Source organism: Plecotus auritus (genome assembly GCF_963455305.1).
Source record: "Plecotus auritus genome assembly, chromosome: 2".
Lineage (NCBI taxonomy): Eukaryota > Metazoa > Chordata > Mammalia > Chiroptera > Vespertilionidae > Plecotus > Plecotus auritus.
Genome location: NC_137771.1, coordinates 21,589,351 through 21,607,748, shown reverse-complemented (window position 1 = coordinate 21,607,748; position 18,398 = coordinate 21,589,351). Strand labels below are relative to the sequence as shown.

The 18,398-nt window shown below is 51.1% G+C and overlaps 1 protein-coding gene across 4 annotated transcripts in view; it reads right to left on the bottom strand.

The window, feature by feature from the left end:
* Window positions 1-282: 282 nt before the first annotated feature.
* The window catches only part of ZNF362 (zinc finger protein 362), a 38,401-nt gene continuing 20,285 nt past the window's right edge, over window positions 283-18,398 (bottom strand). For all 4 annotated transcript variants that reach the window (XM_080656017.1, XM_080656018.1, XM_080656019.1 and 1 more), the window contains 5 exons: window positions 14,830-15,151; window positions 13,935-14,159; window positions 5,478-5,556; window positions 5,217-5,375; window positions 283-2,064 (listed from right to left, as the gene is read on the bottom strand). In XM_080656017.1, coding sequence (XP_080512143.1) covers window positions 1,948-2,064; window positions 5,217-5,375; window positions 5,478-5,556; window positions 13,935-14,159; window positions 14,830-15,151 — 902 coding nt within the window. In that variant the 3' untranslated portion in view covers window positions 283-1,947. The remainder of the gene's footprint in view (window positions 2,065-5,216; window positions 5,376-5,477; window positions 5,557-13,934; window positions 14,160-14,829; window positions 15,152-18,398) is intronic.

Below are 18,398 nucleotides of genomic sequence, written 5' to 3'. Positions count from 1 at the left end.
CAGCTGCCCCTCTGGGAGAAGCTGCAGTGACCCTCACTGGTGGACTCCGTACGTCTGAAAAGGCTTCAGAACCAGACAAACCTGGGCTGAATTTACGTCCCTCTATCGCAGCATGATCCTCGGCAAAATACCTCTCTTGGCTTGCTGCCCACTTCATAAGGGGTTGTGAGGTAATCAACACCATTTCCCTCCAAGTCTGGGGGGGCGGGGGAGGGGAGAGGAGCAGTGGAAAGGTGCCCCCCAGCCCCGCCCTCGCACAGAGCACGCCACACACCACCGCCACCCGGGTGCAGGTATGTTTATTCTTCACAACAGAGAAATACAAAGAGCAGAGGGTTTAGAATTCCTTTGTGTCGTGCCCCCTGTAGTGTTTTCCCCCACATTGGATTTGTTTTACTCCCCACCCCTTTTCTTAAATGTAATGCAAACCTCTTCCTGAAGCGCTGAGGGGCGCCTGCCCTCACCTCCCTGCCACCAAGATGCAGACGGAGAGGCCAACAGACGGTTTTCTCTTTTTTAATAAGGTAACTAGTTCTAAATAAGGTGGCCTGGAGGTCCCATAGAAAAAGCAGAGGGTGTTAACAGTATGTATAACAGCGTATTTACAGGGTAGTAACATGCGGACAAAAGCTACAATACTGAGTATCAGACGACGCAAGTCAAACAAAGGGGTGGGGGCGGGGCAGAGAACCCTGTGGGACAAGAAACCCCAGGAGACGTTAAACTGGTAAATCAATGGTGAGTTAAGGCTTAAAAAGTGTATAAAAATAACACAGTTAATATTCAAAATGGAACTCCAGATACAGAATATATAGATGAGTTTCTGTCTAGTTTTTTTTTTTTCCCGGGGGATGGAGTGGGGCTTCTCCGGTCTCTGTACATGGTTCCTATATACACGGACACGCATGGCTTTCAGATCGGGGTGTGTCTGTGGGGGCTGAGGGCAGGGGCAGCTCCTGGGACCCTCCTTTCGGAAGATCCCTTCCCTACCGAGGGGCTGAGGGCCTGGGCTGGGGATTCCCCCTCCATGACAGGGAAGACAAGTAACCCCTCCCTGGGTAATGTCCCATCTGGAGGAAATGATGGAGGGGGTCCTAGCCCCAGACCCACTCCCTCCCCATCCCCTGCCCACAGTCTGGGATGGTGGGAGAGGTAGCCATTAGGTTTCCTGGCCAGCACCGAGGTAGACTGGGGTGGTCTTAAGGGCATTGGGGGTCCAGGTCTTACCCAGCCCACCCCACCCCATTTCCCTGGGCTGGCACCCAGCCCAGCCTAACACTGCACCCATTGGTCCTTCGGATCCCCCGGGCCCCTCCCGTTTTGCCTCCTGAAGTCTGGGCAGCTCTGGTAGCTGCCGCTTCCCTCTGGTCAGTGATGCTCAGGGTGCAGCTCGAGGTCCAAGCTGGGCACCCAGGGTGAGTGGCTCACTCCAGCTGCCTCCTGCCCCTCCCACCAGCCCCCCCCCCCGCCCCCGCTTTGCAGTCCAGAAACCCAAGCCTGAGCCTTCCCTCCAGACCTAAGGCCATGGCAAGAGGAGGTCCCACGCTGCCCTCTGGTTCTCTGTGTCCATCTGTCCAACTCTTAATTTCTCGGTCTTAGCAGCACCAACTTCTTGGCCAATAAATATCTTTTTTTGTTATTTCCAAAACAAACTTAAAAAAAACAAACAGTGAAGCAAGTGAAGGGTGGAGGGGAAAAGAAAACCCAACAGAGAGAGGTTCAAAGTGCTCTGAGATCGTCTTTGGATGCCACCAAACAGTCCAGTATCTTGCAGTTGGCCTGGCCACCCCCGGAGCTGGACCGGGCAGGGCTTCTGTGCCCAGGCTTTCTGGAAGGTCAGGAAGGTCATTGAGAGCTCGGCTGTTCCTGGAGGGCCCTGGAGGGCGTTGGGCCTGGTGCTGCCTGGGTCTGTGTCTGCCAGTGGGCAGGGCGGCGCCTGGGGTCGGCTCAGATGAGGGAAATTCGCACCGGGATGCCGGGGGACTCCGTCCTCTGGGGTGAGTGATGGCTCACCAGGTGCTCCACCACCGTGTGTTTGGACATGTGCTTCATCAGGTAGGTCTCCTGTAGGCAGGGATGAGATTCAGAGCATAAAACCAACAGCTGGCAGGAGAGACAGAAGAGGCCCCTGGAGGGCTCCTTGGCAATGGGCCAGCTAGCGAGCAGCCACAGCTCTGGGGAGATTAGCATCCCGCATAGGTCCTAGGGATGCTGCATCCACAGGCCTGGGGGCTGGCTCACTGACCAGAGTCTGACCCACCTCCTGTTGGCGGGAGAGCTCGTCCCTCAGCAGTGCCCACCTGGCACTGCCTGGGGCCAGGCCAGCTGCCATTTACCAGCGAGCTGCAGCCAAGTACGCTGGCTGGTGCTCGCAGTGAAGGTGGCGTAGCAGGCCTGGGTTTCAGCCCGGTTCAGACACGTCACCTCACCTCTCCAAGCCTCAGTTTCCTCCTCTGCAAGCAGGGATGGGGCAGGAACAATCTCAAAGGGTTGCGAGGGTGAAGTGGATAAAGCTCTTAGCATGCAGTACGTGTTGAGGGAACCATTCCTTCCCTGGTCTTTGCATTTCATTCCAGGTGGTGGTGGGAGCCCCGGCTCTGCACCCCCACACTGGATCCTCCCTTGAGGAGAAGTGGGGCCTGATTTGATTGGTGAGTTTGGAAGTATAAACTGGGCATGCTCAGCTCATTCTTTGAGTGCCCCCACAGGCTCCGCTAAATCTGACTTGAGGCACCCAAGAGTGGGTGGGCAAGGTGACCAAAGGCCCACCTGCAGGCCCACAGGCCCTCACACTAGGCTGCAGCCGGCACTCTGGTTCCCACCTGCCACTCCTTGGCCTTGTACCTCAACCTGCTCAGAATCCGGCAGAGGAAACCCTCCAATGCGGTGGCCACATGCTATCACACAGCATCAGAGGGGAGCAATCAGCAAAATCCAAACTAGGAAATGATTCTTCAATGAATAAATTGCAAAGAAAAAAAGGCAGGAGTCGGGGGAGCCAATAGATTAAAAGACATACTGACCCAGTGCAATGCAGAAATCTCATTTGGATGCTGATGAATAAAATTCTAAGTAAATAAAATCATGGAATTCATGGGACAAACGGAAATGTGAATGCTTACTGGGTATTTGATATTAAGGCCTTACAGGAAGTTATTTTATGGTATTAAGAAGTATTGTAGGTATGTTTAAAGAGTCCTTATGTTTAGAGTCACTAAGTGAACCTTTAGATGGAACAGGATTGGCTGAGGGTTCTGGGGCTGATGGGAACGTGAGGATTCACTAGTCTACAATGTTTCTCTTACGTATTAAAGTAGTTTAAAAATCAATCTACTAATTTTTCTTGTTCAGTAGGCCCAGTTCAGGGTGGGGCCTCCGGCCAGGTGAGAGCTGACCCCCTCCTTCCCCCCAGAGTTCAGACAGATCCCCTCTAAGAACCACAGCTGTGGACGCTGGCGGCACCTCCTCTAAGAGTGGGGGTGTAGAGGAGGATCAAGAACTTGGGGCTGGGACTGACTGAAGGTCCAAGGACTGGGGCTCCTAGGTCTCTGGGGCTCCCCACATATTCCCTTTGGGCCCTGGTCCCTCCCTGCAGGTTCTGTCCTCCCAGTCTCTCCTCCGCCCTCTGACTCCAAAGAAGGAAAACGCCAGGTACTCGGCACTCAGCAAGCTACAGCCCACTGGCATCTGCCACACACTGCTGACCACCCTGCCTGCAATCCTTGCGCCCCCTCCAGCCAGAGTGACCTTTCAAAAATACTCTCCTAGCTGGCCCCCTCCCGATGGCTTCCCAATCCCCCTGGAAAAATATCCAGACTCCCGCACAGGCCACAAAGCCCCGTGTGACCTCATTTTCTTTCAGTTCCTGGAACACACCTTGCTTGTTCTGCCTCAGGGGGCTTGCATCTTCTGTTCCCTGCAGGGAATGTACTCCCCGCCCCGCCCCCCCCGCCCCCCCCCCCCCCCCCCCCCGCCTCCTGCTCACCTGGCTCATTCTCCTCCAAGGCTTCAGCTAAATGTCACTTCCTCAGGCAGCCTACCCAGACCTGTCTCTCCTTCCCCACTCCATTTTGTCCTCCCTGCTGCTGTCTTTCAAAACATACTTTCCTTCTTAGCAATGGTTCTTAATCAGAAGCGACTTTGCCCCCCCACGGCCGGGACATTTGTCAAAGTCTGGAGGCATCTTGGGTTGTCACAGCCAGGGAGGGGGTTGCTAGTGGGCAGAGGCCAAGGATGTTGCTAAGCATCCGGCAATGCCCAGGACAGCCCCGGCCCAGCAGAAAGGTACCTCCCAAACGCCAACATGGGCCGAGGCTGAGACACCCTGCTTGGAGCGATCACCACAACTTGTCATTACATATTTATTTGTGTGGTCACTTATTTAATGTGTCTCCAGCAGTAGACTCGAACCTCCCTGGCAGCCCAGACTACATCTGTCTGGTTCATCCTGGTTCCCAAGCGCTGGCACAGGCGCTCAGTAAACACCGAGAGAGTGTGTTCGCTGAGGTGGCTTAGGGCCAACGGCCAGCCAGCCGCCCTGTGAGTTAGGAACTATCCCTCCTCCGTTGACAGCTGAGGAAACTGAGGCTCAGAGCTGTCTATCGGGTACACACGGGGGTCTGTTACCCAGAATATTTGATTAGCCAGAAGCACACATACAAGTGACTCACCTGGACTCCCTTTTCTGAGTTCTGAAAGGCCCTTGTTTAGGGAAATTCAAACTCAGGGACAGAGGGCTGGATGCAATGACCCTTCTGGCAGTTCAGACCTTCCAACACCTAAGGTGGCTCTAGGCAAAGTCACTCTGCCACCTTGTGGCCATGATGGGGGTTGCAGCTTTCCCAGAAGAAGAAGGCCTTTCTCCCTCCCTGACTCCGGAAAGCAGGGTGCCAAGCCACACACACTCCCGCCCCCCCCCTTCCCCCGCCCCCCCCCACCACCACCACGGCGTGGAATATTCTGGGGCTTGGAGGGAACCATGCCTCTGAGCCCTAAAGGCCACCAGGGAGCTGGGAGCTTAGCCTGGGGCTGCCTGAAAGGGAACTGGGAGACAGAAGCTCTGGTTCCCACTTGCTGTGATCTTAAGGAGGCACCAGGAGCCCCTCTCTGGGCCTCAGTTCTCTTGTGTAGAAAATGGCAACTGTCAGTACAGATCTGAGGAGGAGGAAGCGGAGGCCAGGGAGAGGAAGAGGCCCCCGGGGGCCCCAGGCACTCACGGAGGTGTAGGCCCGCCCGCACATGCTGCAGCAGTAGGCCTTGGCATGCTTGATGGCGTGCGCGGACAGGTGGATCTGCAGGGAGGCGGAGTCCGAGTAGGCCCGGTAGCAGTTGGGACACTTGTAGGGCTTGTCCTTGTTGTGCTGGCGCTGGTGAGACTGCGGGGAGCACGGGAGGGAGTCAGGGGCCAGCAGGCCTCGCCCAGCCCCACCCTTTTCAGGTAACTGCACCTGCTGGGCAGGAGGCAGGTGGCCACTCACCTGGAGATTGGAGAGCTGAGTGAAAGCCTTTTCGCAGCCAGGATGCGGGCACTTGTAGGGTCTGTCGCCTGTGTGGATTCTGCAATGGGCAGCCAATGAGGTGGAGTCCCGGCAGATACCCCTAGGCCACTCCAGCCCCAAGCCTTCCCCGGCCTGTGCACACCTCTGGCTCCCAAGCCTCTCAGGCTCCACTACACACTCTCCCCAGAGTGAGCCCCAGGCAAGAGCTGGGGTCTTCAAAGGCCACCCCCTCTCCTTCCTCTGACCTCCCACTGCCCCTCTACGACTAACGCCTCCCTGCTCCCCAAGTCCCTGCTGAACCCAACCCGCCAGGGGCACCCCCTCGGAGACCTGGCCTTGACCTCCAGCTAATCCTGGAGGGCTTGCTTTGACTGCATTGGCCCCGTCTTCTAAAAAGCCCACCTGCAGGCCACCCACTGAAAAGAGCAGACTCACAGCTTCTTTCCCTCAGAAAAGGAGACACCTCCCTCTGATTGGCCCCAACATCTATTCCCGACCCCTCCCCATGTCAGGCACGTATCCATGATGGCTACACGGTCACTCCAACTACCGAGAGAATGCAGGACAGGGTGGCCCTAAAGCTCAGCCACCCTGTATCCTTCCTGTGAGTCCTTTCTGACCCCTCATTCCTGGGTTCTCATCCTGGATGACCTTGGGCAAATCACTGAGCCTCGGTTTCCTCATCTACGAAATGGATATAAAATACAGTCCCTCCCTTGCTGGGCCTTATGAAGACAGATAATACATGAAAAGGGCTGAGCCTCAAGTACTGGCACAAAGTGAGCACTCAGTAAACACTGGTATAATTATTCATTCATTTAACAGTTACTACATCAGGGACCTATGTGAACAAAACAGACAAAAACCACCGCCTTGGGCAAACAAGCAGCAAAACACAAGCCACACGTGGGAGGTAATGCGTGCTGTGAGAACAAGGTGAGGGGATCACGAGTGCAGGGAGGGGTGCAGGTTTAATAGGGGGGCCAGGGCAGGCCTCACTGAGAAGGTGACTTGGAGGCTGATGGCCCTATTTTCAGTTGAAGTCTGTGGGCAGCAGGTGGACTGAGGGGAGGTGTGTGGAGGGGGCCCTCCCCGCTCTCCCCACTCAAGCCTTCTCCTATCACCTGGACTTGCCTTTCATCACCTGTCCTAGCAAAGCCTCTGAGCCAAGCAGGTGGGGAGTGAAACGCTGGCTGGGTCTGAACCTGTTTGCCTAATTTACAGAAGAGCGTTAGTGCAGGGAGGACCCAGCTCCGGCCTCCTGGTGGCTCCTTCCCTAAGCTCGGGCCACCTCCTAACTGGGTTTGCTCTGCCCGTCAACACTCATAAGCAAACTGAGGCCCTCGGCCAGGCCCCGTGCTGGCGGGCTGAATCAGGGGCACTCCCTGCCATCAACAAGCCCATGACATGGAGACCGCCCACGTCCTTCGTCAACACCGATGAGTCCCAATTCCTTCGTCGCTCGAGGCCCTCTGCCGTGGGGTCCAGCTCAGCTCCCTGCACCCATGCGCCACGTCCTGGTCAGAGAACTATGTCTCACGGATGATTCTGCCGGCCAGCCCTGCACCCTCTGCACCCCCAGCACGGGAGGCTGCCCTCTGACTGGGATCCGAAGGGCAGGGACAGCGCGGTCTCAGAGGGAGGCCAAGTGGAGCTGGGCTGGCTGGTCCTGAGGAGCCCCCCTCTGCATGCACATTTCTGGGTCACATGTTGGGGACATCGTCAGAGGCTCCTGCACCCTGTCTCTACAATGGAAGGACCTTAAGAGTCATCTGGACCGACTGCCTGATGCCAGAATCCGCTCCCTTCCCTCCCACCTTCGCTCCCTCCAGGGCTGTGGGATTCATTCAGCAAGAGATCCAGTGGAGGGAGTTCCTTTGGGCCAGAGCCTGCCTCCGGCCACTGGTCTGTCCCTGTGGGTGGCACCCAGCCCCTACCTCTTCGGGAGCCACTGTTGGATGAAAGAAGGACCAGCCTGCCCATTCTACCTGCTGCTGGCCCCAAAGCTCTTCAGTCCCCGAGTTTCAAGTCAGGACCAAACCTTCAACTGCAACGCCAGATCCCTCTCTTTGTGGGGCACCTGCCCACTAGGGGAGCACCCGGCACCGGCTCCCCGACCTGTGGAGATGGAGTGCTCACCACCGACCCCAGGCGTGCGTATCACAGGGAAGCTGAGCTGAAACGGGTGCCCCTCACCTGCCCTTCCACCCCAGCCCCAGCCCCAGCCCTGGGCCCCAAAACTCACTCTGCTCTCCTGCCTGGTACCTCCACCCCCACGTGTCTCCTTCTGCAGCCTGGCACCCGGGCCCCTTCCTTCCTCCACGGCACGGCTGCTCCTTGGGGCTCTGGGCGCAAATCTCACTTCTGCCTCCTCCTAGGAGTGTGACCTCAGACAAGCGACTCTGCCTCCCTGAGCCCATTTCCTCATCTCTAAACGGATAACAGTAAGCACCGTGAAGACTGGAGGGATAGATGACTCACATAAAGGTGTTCATAAGTTATCTGTGTGGTGTTAGTTTTTAATATACTCATTTCTATTTAAGAGAAACAGTTTATGAAAACAACAAATGGGGAATTTATTCCAAGTTTAAATAAAATTATTAAGGATTCATTAGTTACCATTTATCTCCCAGGTAATAATGCCACCTTATAAGGATGGCCTCAGTCATGTTGTGCTTTGTAACTAAACAACGGCAGCCTTCATTCATTACCTTCCCTCTCGGTGGCATTTCTCAGATTGGTTATGTCTTACGAGGAAATCCCAGCTCGCACTGTGTGAGGACTGGATGGACACCTCGCGTGTAAACAGCGACCAAGCCGGGCACACGGGAGCTTTCTGCCCAGGAACACAGGTGGGCACACGCAGTTTACGGGGCCTGTGAATTCCCAGTTGCTTGTTGTGTTGCAGTCTTTCGTCACATTTTTAAACAAATGTCTACTTCTGAAAACACTCAGATTCTCAGTAATTACCAGTGCTTGCTTCTGTATTTTCGTATGGAAATTAACACATGCTAATACGAGAACCAACTCTGTGTTTCGTGTACTCACAACTGTAAACCTACCTCTGCCCACCCTGTAGCGGTGATGATTTTATTATCGTTACTCTCAGCAGAATTGACAACGGCTAACGCCCGTCCCTGACCCAGTCATCATTACACACGCACAGCACGTCACACAGCCAGGAGGAGAAAAGGCAAAACGCTCTGCCATCTGAATAAACCACCGAACAAACCTAGAGTCACTCTGTCTAGCATGTGTCCCCCCCAAAATAAACCTCGGAGCCCTCTCTGTACCTAACCCCATAACGGAGCACTGTTCTCCCTGACTTTTGCATCGTGGTATCTGCAGATGTGTAGATATGCTCACTGCATGAGACCACCGCTGTTTTTCTACCACGAGCGGACTCGCTACAAAATTCTGTTTGTTTTCTCTTAAAATGCATGTGCTATTGGCTGCTTCCTGAGCTGAGCCCCCGGACGCCTGGACTTCGGCAACACTTTGCACGTCACCTGCTTTCCTTCCTGTGCTTTTCTGACAGCTGGAGGTCCCGCCAAGATGCTCCAGTGTCAGCAACGCCACCAAATGCTCCCAGGCACGTTTCTCAACAGCCAGGGGGAGTCTTGCTCAACCTGTTTCTAACTGACCAGGGCTGGTTCCCTTTTGGACATGAACATCTTTTTCTTATTCCCTTCATTATTGGCAGTAACACTGGGAAGATGGGTTTGATTATATGCCCTGAGGGTTGAGTCCAAACCCCCTGCCCCAGATTCAAGGCCTCCGCTCCTAAAGCCTCCCCCTCGGTCACCTGGAATCTGGTTCCTTCCTTACGTTTGGCTTTTTGTGTGTGTTTGTCTAAAGGGTTCTGGGACTTGTGGGCATGGGGGACCCCCACCTCTTTGTCACTGGGCTGACATACTGGTTTAATATGTGCTACCACCTAATGACTAATTATTTGTCCCAAAATGTGGTTACAAACGTTGCTTGTTTGGCTTTCCACCATTAAGAACTGAAATCACTAAAAAAAAAAAAAAAAAATTGTGCCCTCAGGAATAGAGAGCAATTCCACGCTCCCCCCCACCCCCCCCCCCCCCCCCCGTTAAGGAACATTCTGATGAAATAGTCTCCTTTAGGCCTGTGAATTTCTTGTTGCTTGTTTTGTTACAGGCTTAAGTAATATGTTTAAACAAATGTCTACTTCTGAAAAAACTCAGGTTCTTAATCATCATCACTGCTTGCTACTGTGTGTATTTTCTACTAGACCGATGCCCAAACCATGCCCGCTCTGCCACCTCTGTGCTGTAGCCTTTCTTAAATCCAGAATAATAAAATGACCGAGGTGTCCTTTACCCACAAAGGCTCTTGCAGTTTGCAGAAGGCTGCTGGGCGACACCAAAGGTTTCCTCCTCCGTTTTATAAAAAGAGGGATGATCCGAATAATTGGGTATTTTTAAATTATATATATATATATATATATATATATATATATATATATATATATATATATATATATTTATATAGTTTGTTTAGTCCTCGCCTGAGGATATTTTTCCATTGAATTTTAGAGAGAGTGGAAGAGAGAGGGAAAGACAGAGAGAAATATCCGTGAGAGAAACACATCGATTGGTTGCTTTCTGCACAAACCCCAACCAGGGCCTGGGCCGGGGAGGAGCCTGCAACCGAGGCATGTGCCCTTGACAGGAATCGAACCTGGGACCCTTTGGGCCACATGCCGATGCTCTATCCACTGAGCCAAACCAGCTAGGGTAATTCTATATATTTTTAATCAGCGTAACACTAGAGCGAGAGCTAGCCTGTGGAGTTCCTAGCACGAGGAAATTGGCAAAGCAGATGAAGAGCAGCTCAAGCTCCCTGAGTTAACTTTATGACTATCTGTAATTATATGTAATGTATATAAATATAATAGTAATGTCATATACTAGTGTAATATAATCATAGATAACATGTAATCATACAGTATGTAATTATATGTGCCCTATAATTACATATAATATAAATATACTGAGGCCCGGTGCACAGATTTGTGCGCTGGTGGGGTGCCTCGGCCTGGCCTGTGCCCTCTCATAACCCGGGACCCCTTGGATGATGTTGGTCTGCTGGTTTCGGCCTGATCCCTGCAGGCCATGCCGAGGGACCCCACCGGTGCACGAATCCATGCACCGGGCCTCTAGTATGCATATAAGATCTTTGGTTAATCTCTTCCTGCCCTTCCCCCCTCCCCTTCCCTCTGAGATTCATCAGTCTGTTCCATGTTTCCATGCCTGTGCATTGAGCATCTGCCCCTTGGTGGTCAGTGCGCGTCATAGCTACCGGTTGAACGGTTGCTTAGGCTTTTATATATATAGATTCACCATATAATTATATATAATGTATTTATATGTTTATGTTTTTTAAGATGGAGGGAAAAACCAACAACTTCTCACGTACAGAGACTTGCACAATAAGCATCCACAGAGAGATGTCTTCAGAAGATTTTTTAGCTTTAACTATACTTATCAATTAGTGCCAATCATAGCATGTGCTTTATGAGCTAAATCAGAAGGCCCTGAAGATGGGTCCGTGCCCTTACTGCCTGTGTTTCTAATCTGAAAAATGGACCCTGATTACACCTTAACAGAGGGCTCCATTCTCCCCCATTCTGACATTGTTCACTATTATACCCAACAGACCGGAGTGACTTAGTCTTGTCCACCAGTCAGATTATCCCTCACACTTGCCTGAAGGCCTCTGCTTCAAACTGCAGGTCAGAAACTGAGTCTGGAAGAAGGATCAAGAGATGATGGCCTCGGCAGAGGACCGTTGGCCACACTTGGCTCTTTATACTTCAGCGAATGGACCATGGCACCGGCTTCCACGCTGACGCCATCCCCGTGCCCGGACACTGCCCGGGGCCAAGGCAGGGTCCACGAGTCTTTAGTCCAGAAGCAAACGACTTTGCAAAGTGAACTAACTACCCGAGATCAGCAGAACAGGAGCACGGCCCAGCACTGGATGGAAGTGACTTAATTCTAGTTAATGTCATTTCCTAACATTAAGGGCATGTGAGAAAACCCTCTTTTGCTTTGATTTCTCTCTAACCCTCAATTTAGGAGGCCATATCTGTACAAATGAGAACAAAATATTCCTTAAAAGGTGCCTTGTTCCAACGAGCCCTTCAGAATTCTGGAGGGGAAACACTATAAAAATTTAACGTAGATATAAACCAATGATTGATCAGGGAAATTTAAAAATAATAGTTCTACTGAAAACCATACAGGTAATTGGCCTTGTCTACAACACTCCCAACAAGTACTAGGGAGCATTCCACACACCGTTACTGAGACCTTCTCTTCCTGAGATCATTACCGGCTCAGTAAGCAGCTTCAATAAGAATCTGTCCTCCTTCCTAATAGGACTTAATTGGGTAAATCAAATTTGTAACCATGACCATGCCAGAAATGTCACATGTAAGGACAACTGTCCTTTAATTGGGCCTGACAAGGCTGGTAGTAAGAAGCGAGGACTGGACTTCACAGGTGGCCTCCCCAGGAAACCCGACTGGCTCTGCTCCGCGGCAGATCCTGGGGAGTTGCTCTGTAAGGTTGTAGAAGTCATTCCTGCTGGCCCAGAAAAGTGACAAACTTGGGGATTCTCCAAAAAGATGCTACCTACTGTTCCAGGTTATAGAGGCAAAGGCGACAGGGGTGAAGTGGCTGGTTCTAGGTTCCTGGTCTTAGATCCGTGGTTGGCAAACCGCGGCTCGCGAGCCACATGCGGCTCTTTGGCCCCTTGAGTGTGGCTCTTCCACAAAATACCACGGCCTGGGTGAGTCTATTTTGAAGAAGTGGTGTTAGAAGATGTTTAAGTTTAAAAAATTTGGCTCTCAAAAGAAATTTCAATCGTTGTACTGTTGATATTTGGCTCTGTTGACTAATGAGTTTGCCGACCACTGTCTTAGATAATTAAGAAAACTGCGCGCGCGCGCACACACACACACACACTCTTACACACACAGATTAAAATTATGACCCAGGGGCTTCATTGAGTCTCCTGACAGAAGTTAACTCTCAAATCTTAGCGTCACATGCTCTGATTTTAACAACCATGCAACAGCGGGGCTTGATTACATATAGTTCTCTGTACATAAAACTGCCCAAACCTTAAAAAAAAAAAAATCAAAGTAATGACAAAAATCAGAAAATTGCTGAAGCAAACTTAGGGGCCAAAGCTACAGTAGGGGAGGCATGAGAAAGAGGAAAGCGGACCGACTCCTTGTCCTGTGGCCGTTCTGCATTGTTTCTTACTATCCTACCTACACATCACGCCCCCAAGTCCGAGCAACAGACAGACAAAGCCTGCTGCACCCTGATAGGCACCCTGAGAACGGAGAGAAACGAATAAATAAGGACAACACACCAAGTAAGACATAAGGTCCCTCTGTCTAGCATTCGTCCCCAAAACAGAGAAAACCTTGAGCGCTTTCTGTGAGATACCAACTCCGCGGCAAAAAACCGTTTTATCCCTGACGGCGCAAGGCTGATTCTGGCAAACACACAGCAGTTACAGATCTCCACCCTGGAGAAAAGGGCTGTGTTTCTCCCCTGGAAGAGACGAACTGCCATCTTGAAAACCCTGAGTGTGTTTCTTTAAATGTCCATGGTCTTTTTATTTGGTGAGCCAGTCTCCTTGATGTCTGTCCTCCCCTGCAAAAACATTTCTTTCCTTAAAGCACATTTCTCTTAGAATCTCCCTTTCACACCTGGATTAGAATGGAAGCCCAGGAGGGCAGGGATTTTTGTCTGTTTTGTTCACTGTTGTACTCCCAGCACCTAGAATCACAGCTGGCTTATAGAAAAGGTTCTGTAATTACTTGTTAAAGGGCCCTATAAAAGCTCGTTCTAGTTATTTCACCAATATTAAACAAATGCTTAGATGCTTGTGGCACACACTGGGGGTGTGGAAATGGAGGAGACCAAGCCCTGCCTGCAAAAACTCCCAAAATATTGGGGATGATGGGCAAATAGCCAGGTAAGTACAAGACAGCCTCCCACTGCTGTGATGGGCAGGCACAGGGCCTGTGGAACCAGCTCAGGGGGGCCCAAGAGGACTTCCTGGAGGAAGCGGGACTGAGAGATGGATAGGAGAGGGCCAGAGAAACAGGGTCAAGGAGGGGAGGGTGTTTCAGGTAAAGGACACAGCATGTGCAAAGACCTGCAGATGAGAAAGGATGGGAAGGATGGTGTAGGAGTGTGAGCTGATGCCAGTGAGGTCCACGTAGGCCATATCATAAAAGGCCTCCCTCGAATACCAAGCAAAGGAATTTGGTCTTGACCCTGACGGCAATGGGCACCTAGAGAAGGTCCTTGCACCAGGTCCATGCATGGGCCCAGGTGCTGAGCTGAAACGGCTGCAGGCGGGCAGCACCAGCAGGCCACTCACCTGGTGTGCTGCTGGAGGTGGGAGAGCTGTCGGAAGGACTTATCACAGTAGGAGCAGTGGTAGGGCTTGACGCCCAGGTGGATGCGCAGGTGCTGGGCCAGGTAGGAGGCGTTGGCAAAGGACTTGGAGCAGTGCGGGCACTTGTGGGGCTTGGCCTCTGTGTGCGACTTGGAGTGGATCTGCATCTCGGACTTGGTGAAAAAGGTCAGCGGGCATACCTTACACCTGTGGGGCGAGAGGCAGGTTCACATGCGGGAAGACGCCTGCACCCCCTGCCTGTACAGCTCAGGGGAGACCTGCATCAGGACCATGCACCTGGGACAGAGCTTTCCTGTGAGGAGTCTCTGGGGCACAGGTCCACCTGGGAGAGGTGGGAGGCAGGCTCGGGCCTGGACAACCTCCAATCTGGAGGAGAAAGTTCTCCCACCTGGGGGCCCCTTTCCAGCAGCTTCATGGGGAGGAGAGGTCTGGTGATCTGGTGACCGTTTGCCCAGAGCCACACCCACAGTGCTGGGGGAGGCGCTCAACCGGCTGCACCCTAGAATCACTGCGGGAGCTTTCAAGTAAGACTGACACCTGGTCCTCCACGTGTCCCCCCTAACAAAGTAAATTGGAATTTTTGGAAGTGAGGCCCTGGTTTGGCATTTTTTGAACTCCCCCCAGGTGATTCCAACGTTCGGGGTTGAAGGGAGTTGGAAACTGACTCCCATGACCCTAGGCTGTGTGCCCCACACTCACTGCCTCTGAAAGGATGTGGGTGCAGTGGACTTACCCCACCCTCAGCCCCTGGGGTCCCTCTCTCCAGCCCCCATCGCTGTGCTCCTGGGGACAGCCCTCTGCCAGAGCCTCTGCCCCAAGCCCACCTGGACCCCCCCCCCCCGGCCGAGACCCCCACCTGTATGTCTTGCCCTCCTTGGCAGTCTCGCCTGAGGCCAGGATGGGGTAGGGGACTACCAGGACAGGCGGGCCCCCTGGGTTCTCTGCCTTGATCTTTTTGCGGCCTCGCTCGGACTTGGGGGGGCCCAGCAGGCCATGGCCCTGGATTGTCTTGATGGAGTCCAGGAGGGGGGGGCTGGTGATCCCTGAGATGAGGGTGGGGGACGAGGCGATGAGGCGGCTCTGGCTGGTGGTGGTGGGTGTGGACGGGGTGCTGGTGCCCGTGCCCGCGCTGGACTCTGATGTGCTCACAGCCGGGGTCCGGGAGGAGAGCCCTAGACCTGTGAAGACACGGGGTGGGGGCAGGGGTGAGGGGCAGCTGCAGAGGCCAGCTCGGCCCTGGCCACCCAGCTGTGTGACTTCGGCAGGTTACTTGCCTTTTTGAGCCTCCCCTTCCCTTTGTAAATTATTATCCAGGGGTAACTAAATGAGCTTGTGTACGTGTAAGATGCCTTAGATACCTAAGAACTAAAATGCGTTAGATAAAAGGCACGCTGGAAATCATTCAAACCACAGAAAAAAACAGAGGCACAAAGATGTTCACGACTGTGTTAGTTATAATAGTAAAAATTAGAGGCACCTGAAATATGTAACATTAGGGAAGGAAGGATTCGATGAATTTTGATCAATCTCCTGTACTGAACATTACTGCCCATTAAAAAGGTTAGGTTTGTTTTAAAATGTTTAATCTATTGATTGATTTGAGAGAGAGAGGGAAAGAGAGAGATCAATTTGTTGTTCTACTTATTCATTCATCGGTTGATTCTTGTATGTGCCCTGGCTGGGGATCAAACCCACCACGCTCTTACCAACTGAGCTACCCAGCCAGGGCCAAAATAAATAGATAAACAAATAGATGTTAAAGGCATATGTATGCATAGGAAAAGTAAGAGGAGATATATCAGAATATGATGTGGATGGTAGAATTAAAAGTAATTTTAAAAATATTTTTTTGGGTTTAACTATACTTTCTGACTCTTTGACAATAAACTTTTTTTTTTTTTTTTTACTTCTATAATAGAAGTTACTCTTTTTAAAATGAGGGGACCAGAGCCCTGGCCGGTTTGGCTCAATGGATGGCGCGTTGGCCTGCAGACTGAAGGGTCCTTGGTTTGATTCCGGTCCAGGGCACATGCCCGGGTTGCAGGTTCGATCCTCCATAGGGGGTGTGCATGAGGCAGTCAATCAATGATTCTCTCTCACCATTGATGTTTCTATCTCTCTCCCCCTTCTTCTCCGAAATCAATAAAAATGTATTTAAAAAAATAAAATAAAATGAGGGGACCAGAAACAGTTACAATAACAGACTAAGTAGACAAAACAATGAAAATGGTATCATGTGGTGAAACTATGCTTTTTTTTTTTAATCTTTCTGTGCACTGAGAAAGATACTATCCAGCACCAGCACAAGCATGTTTTAGTCACACATGCAGCTGGAGTGTGCACTTATCAACTTCAATGAAGGACTGCATGGCAACAGCCCTTAAAATGTTAAATGTATGTAACTTTTGACCAAGCAATTCTACTTCTAGAAATCGCCCTAAAGAAATATTTGCACATGAACACAAAGGCTGTAGACATGGACCTTCCGTACAAAACTGTGGCTGGACAAACTGGACACGAGCTATTTGTCCTCAGTAAGGACTGTGTAAAGAAATGAGTCCATCCTCATTATGGAGAACTGGGTAGCCATGACAATAAGACAGGTGTCACCCAGTGACATAGAGAGAAGGCCGAAATGTGCAGACAGTATGAACACCTCTATTTTAAAATCACACACCCAAACTACATATGTATTATACAGAGACAACATATGTGTGTGAGTGCACAGGAATGCATGTGAGAAGAGACACACCAAACTAAATTGTGTGTAAATTGTGGTGCTCTCCAGGGAGAAAGAATGTATTGGTAAAAGGAGAGTTTCATACTTTGTCTATTTATTTATATATTACTTGAATTTTTTACCTGGTTAATTCCTCCATTTTTTACATCTGTGATTAAAGGATAAAATAAAATAAATTATAGAGAAAACAATGAAATGCTAACAATAATGGGACTAAAACTTTTTCTCCTTTTAGTTTATCTTCAATTTCTAAACTTTCTATAATGACTATGTATTATCTTTATAATAAAAAATGCACCAAATATTAGGGTGTCCCCCAAAAATGTATACACATTTTGAATAATTATTAATTCCAGTGGGTTAAATCTGAAAAGAAAGAAATATCAGTTGAGCTATCAGCTGTTAAAGTGTGTATACAGTTTTTAGGGACACCCTGTATGTTTATGATAAAATGGCAAGTAGGAAGGCAAGTTAAAATCATGGGTACAGCCCTACCACAAGCTCAGCAAAGCACACATGCACATTGAAAAGCAAACAAAAAGATGAAAAAGGAAGGAAAAAGACCAAAAGGCTCTCTAAGCTGCTGGGTTAGGAGCTAGGGGATTATGAGTGATTTTTTTTCTTAGTTTCTCTGTTTTCCAAATTTCCCTTAATATGTTTATATTACTTTTTTAATATTACTTTTATAATGAAAAAATAAATTTAATAAAATCATAATAACGGGAGAATGTGCAGAGTGTGGCTGGGGCCTGGGGGAGGCTCACAGGGCCCAATAATTCTTGGGCATCTCTGAAAGGAGGAGGGAGAAGGGAAGAGAGGCAGGGGTGCCTGGCTGGTGGCAGGCGTGAGCCAGGAGAAGAACAAAGGCCCAGCCACAGTGGCCGCCAGAGAACACCCGTCTGCCAGGCACCCCAGCCCTGTGACACTGCAACAGGATGTCCCGCTGGCACCCTGTCCGTGACTGAGCTCATGACCTCCCTCCCCTCCTCCTGTGGTTCCATCTCATGGGCAGTGCCTAGGAGTCTCCCTCACCTCTTCCCACTCCTCACCTCTGCATCCAATCTAGCAACCAGCCCTATCTATTCCTCTCAACATAACTCAGGTGGGTCCTCTTCTCTCAGTCCCCACCGCCTTGCCAGGGCCGCACCATCCTCTCCTGCATCTCTCTCCATGCTTATCTCCCACCAAGCCAGTTTCCACTGCAGCCAGACCCAGCTTTCTAACCCAAATCTGAGCACTCTCCTCTCCTACTTAAAAACCTTCCATGGCTCCCCACTGCCTGAGGCTCCCCACTGCATAGCATGGCCTACAGGCCCCTCACAGTCTGCTGCCCTTCCCTCTCTAGCCTCAGCAGAACCAGGACCAGCACAAGGATTAGCACATGGGCTCTGGAGCCTCACTGCTTGCCTCTGCCTCTTCCTCCGGACTGTGAAACGGGGCCTCATCTGTCGAATGGAGACATTAAAGTGAATGCACAAAACTGCTCTTTTTTTCTAAGTCAGAAACAGTCCAGTGTTCAACCTAATACTAACAGTACACACCTCACAGGACTGCTGGGAGAGATAAAATGGGTACTAATGAACATACACCGGTGCTCAACTGGAATTAGCTGCCATAGTATGATCATCATCACCATCATCTTCTGGCGCTCCCCACCCAGACTGTCCTACTCCTGCTTTCTACAC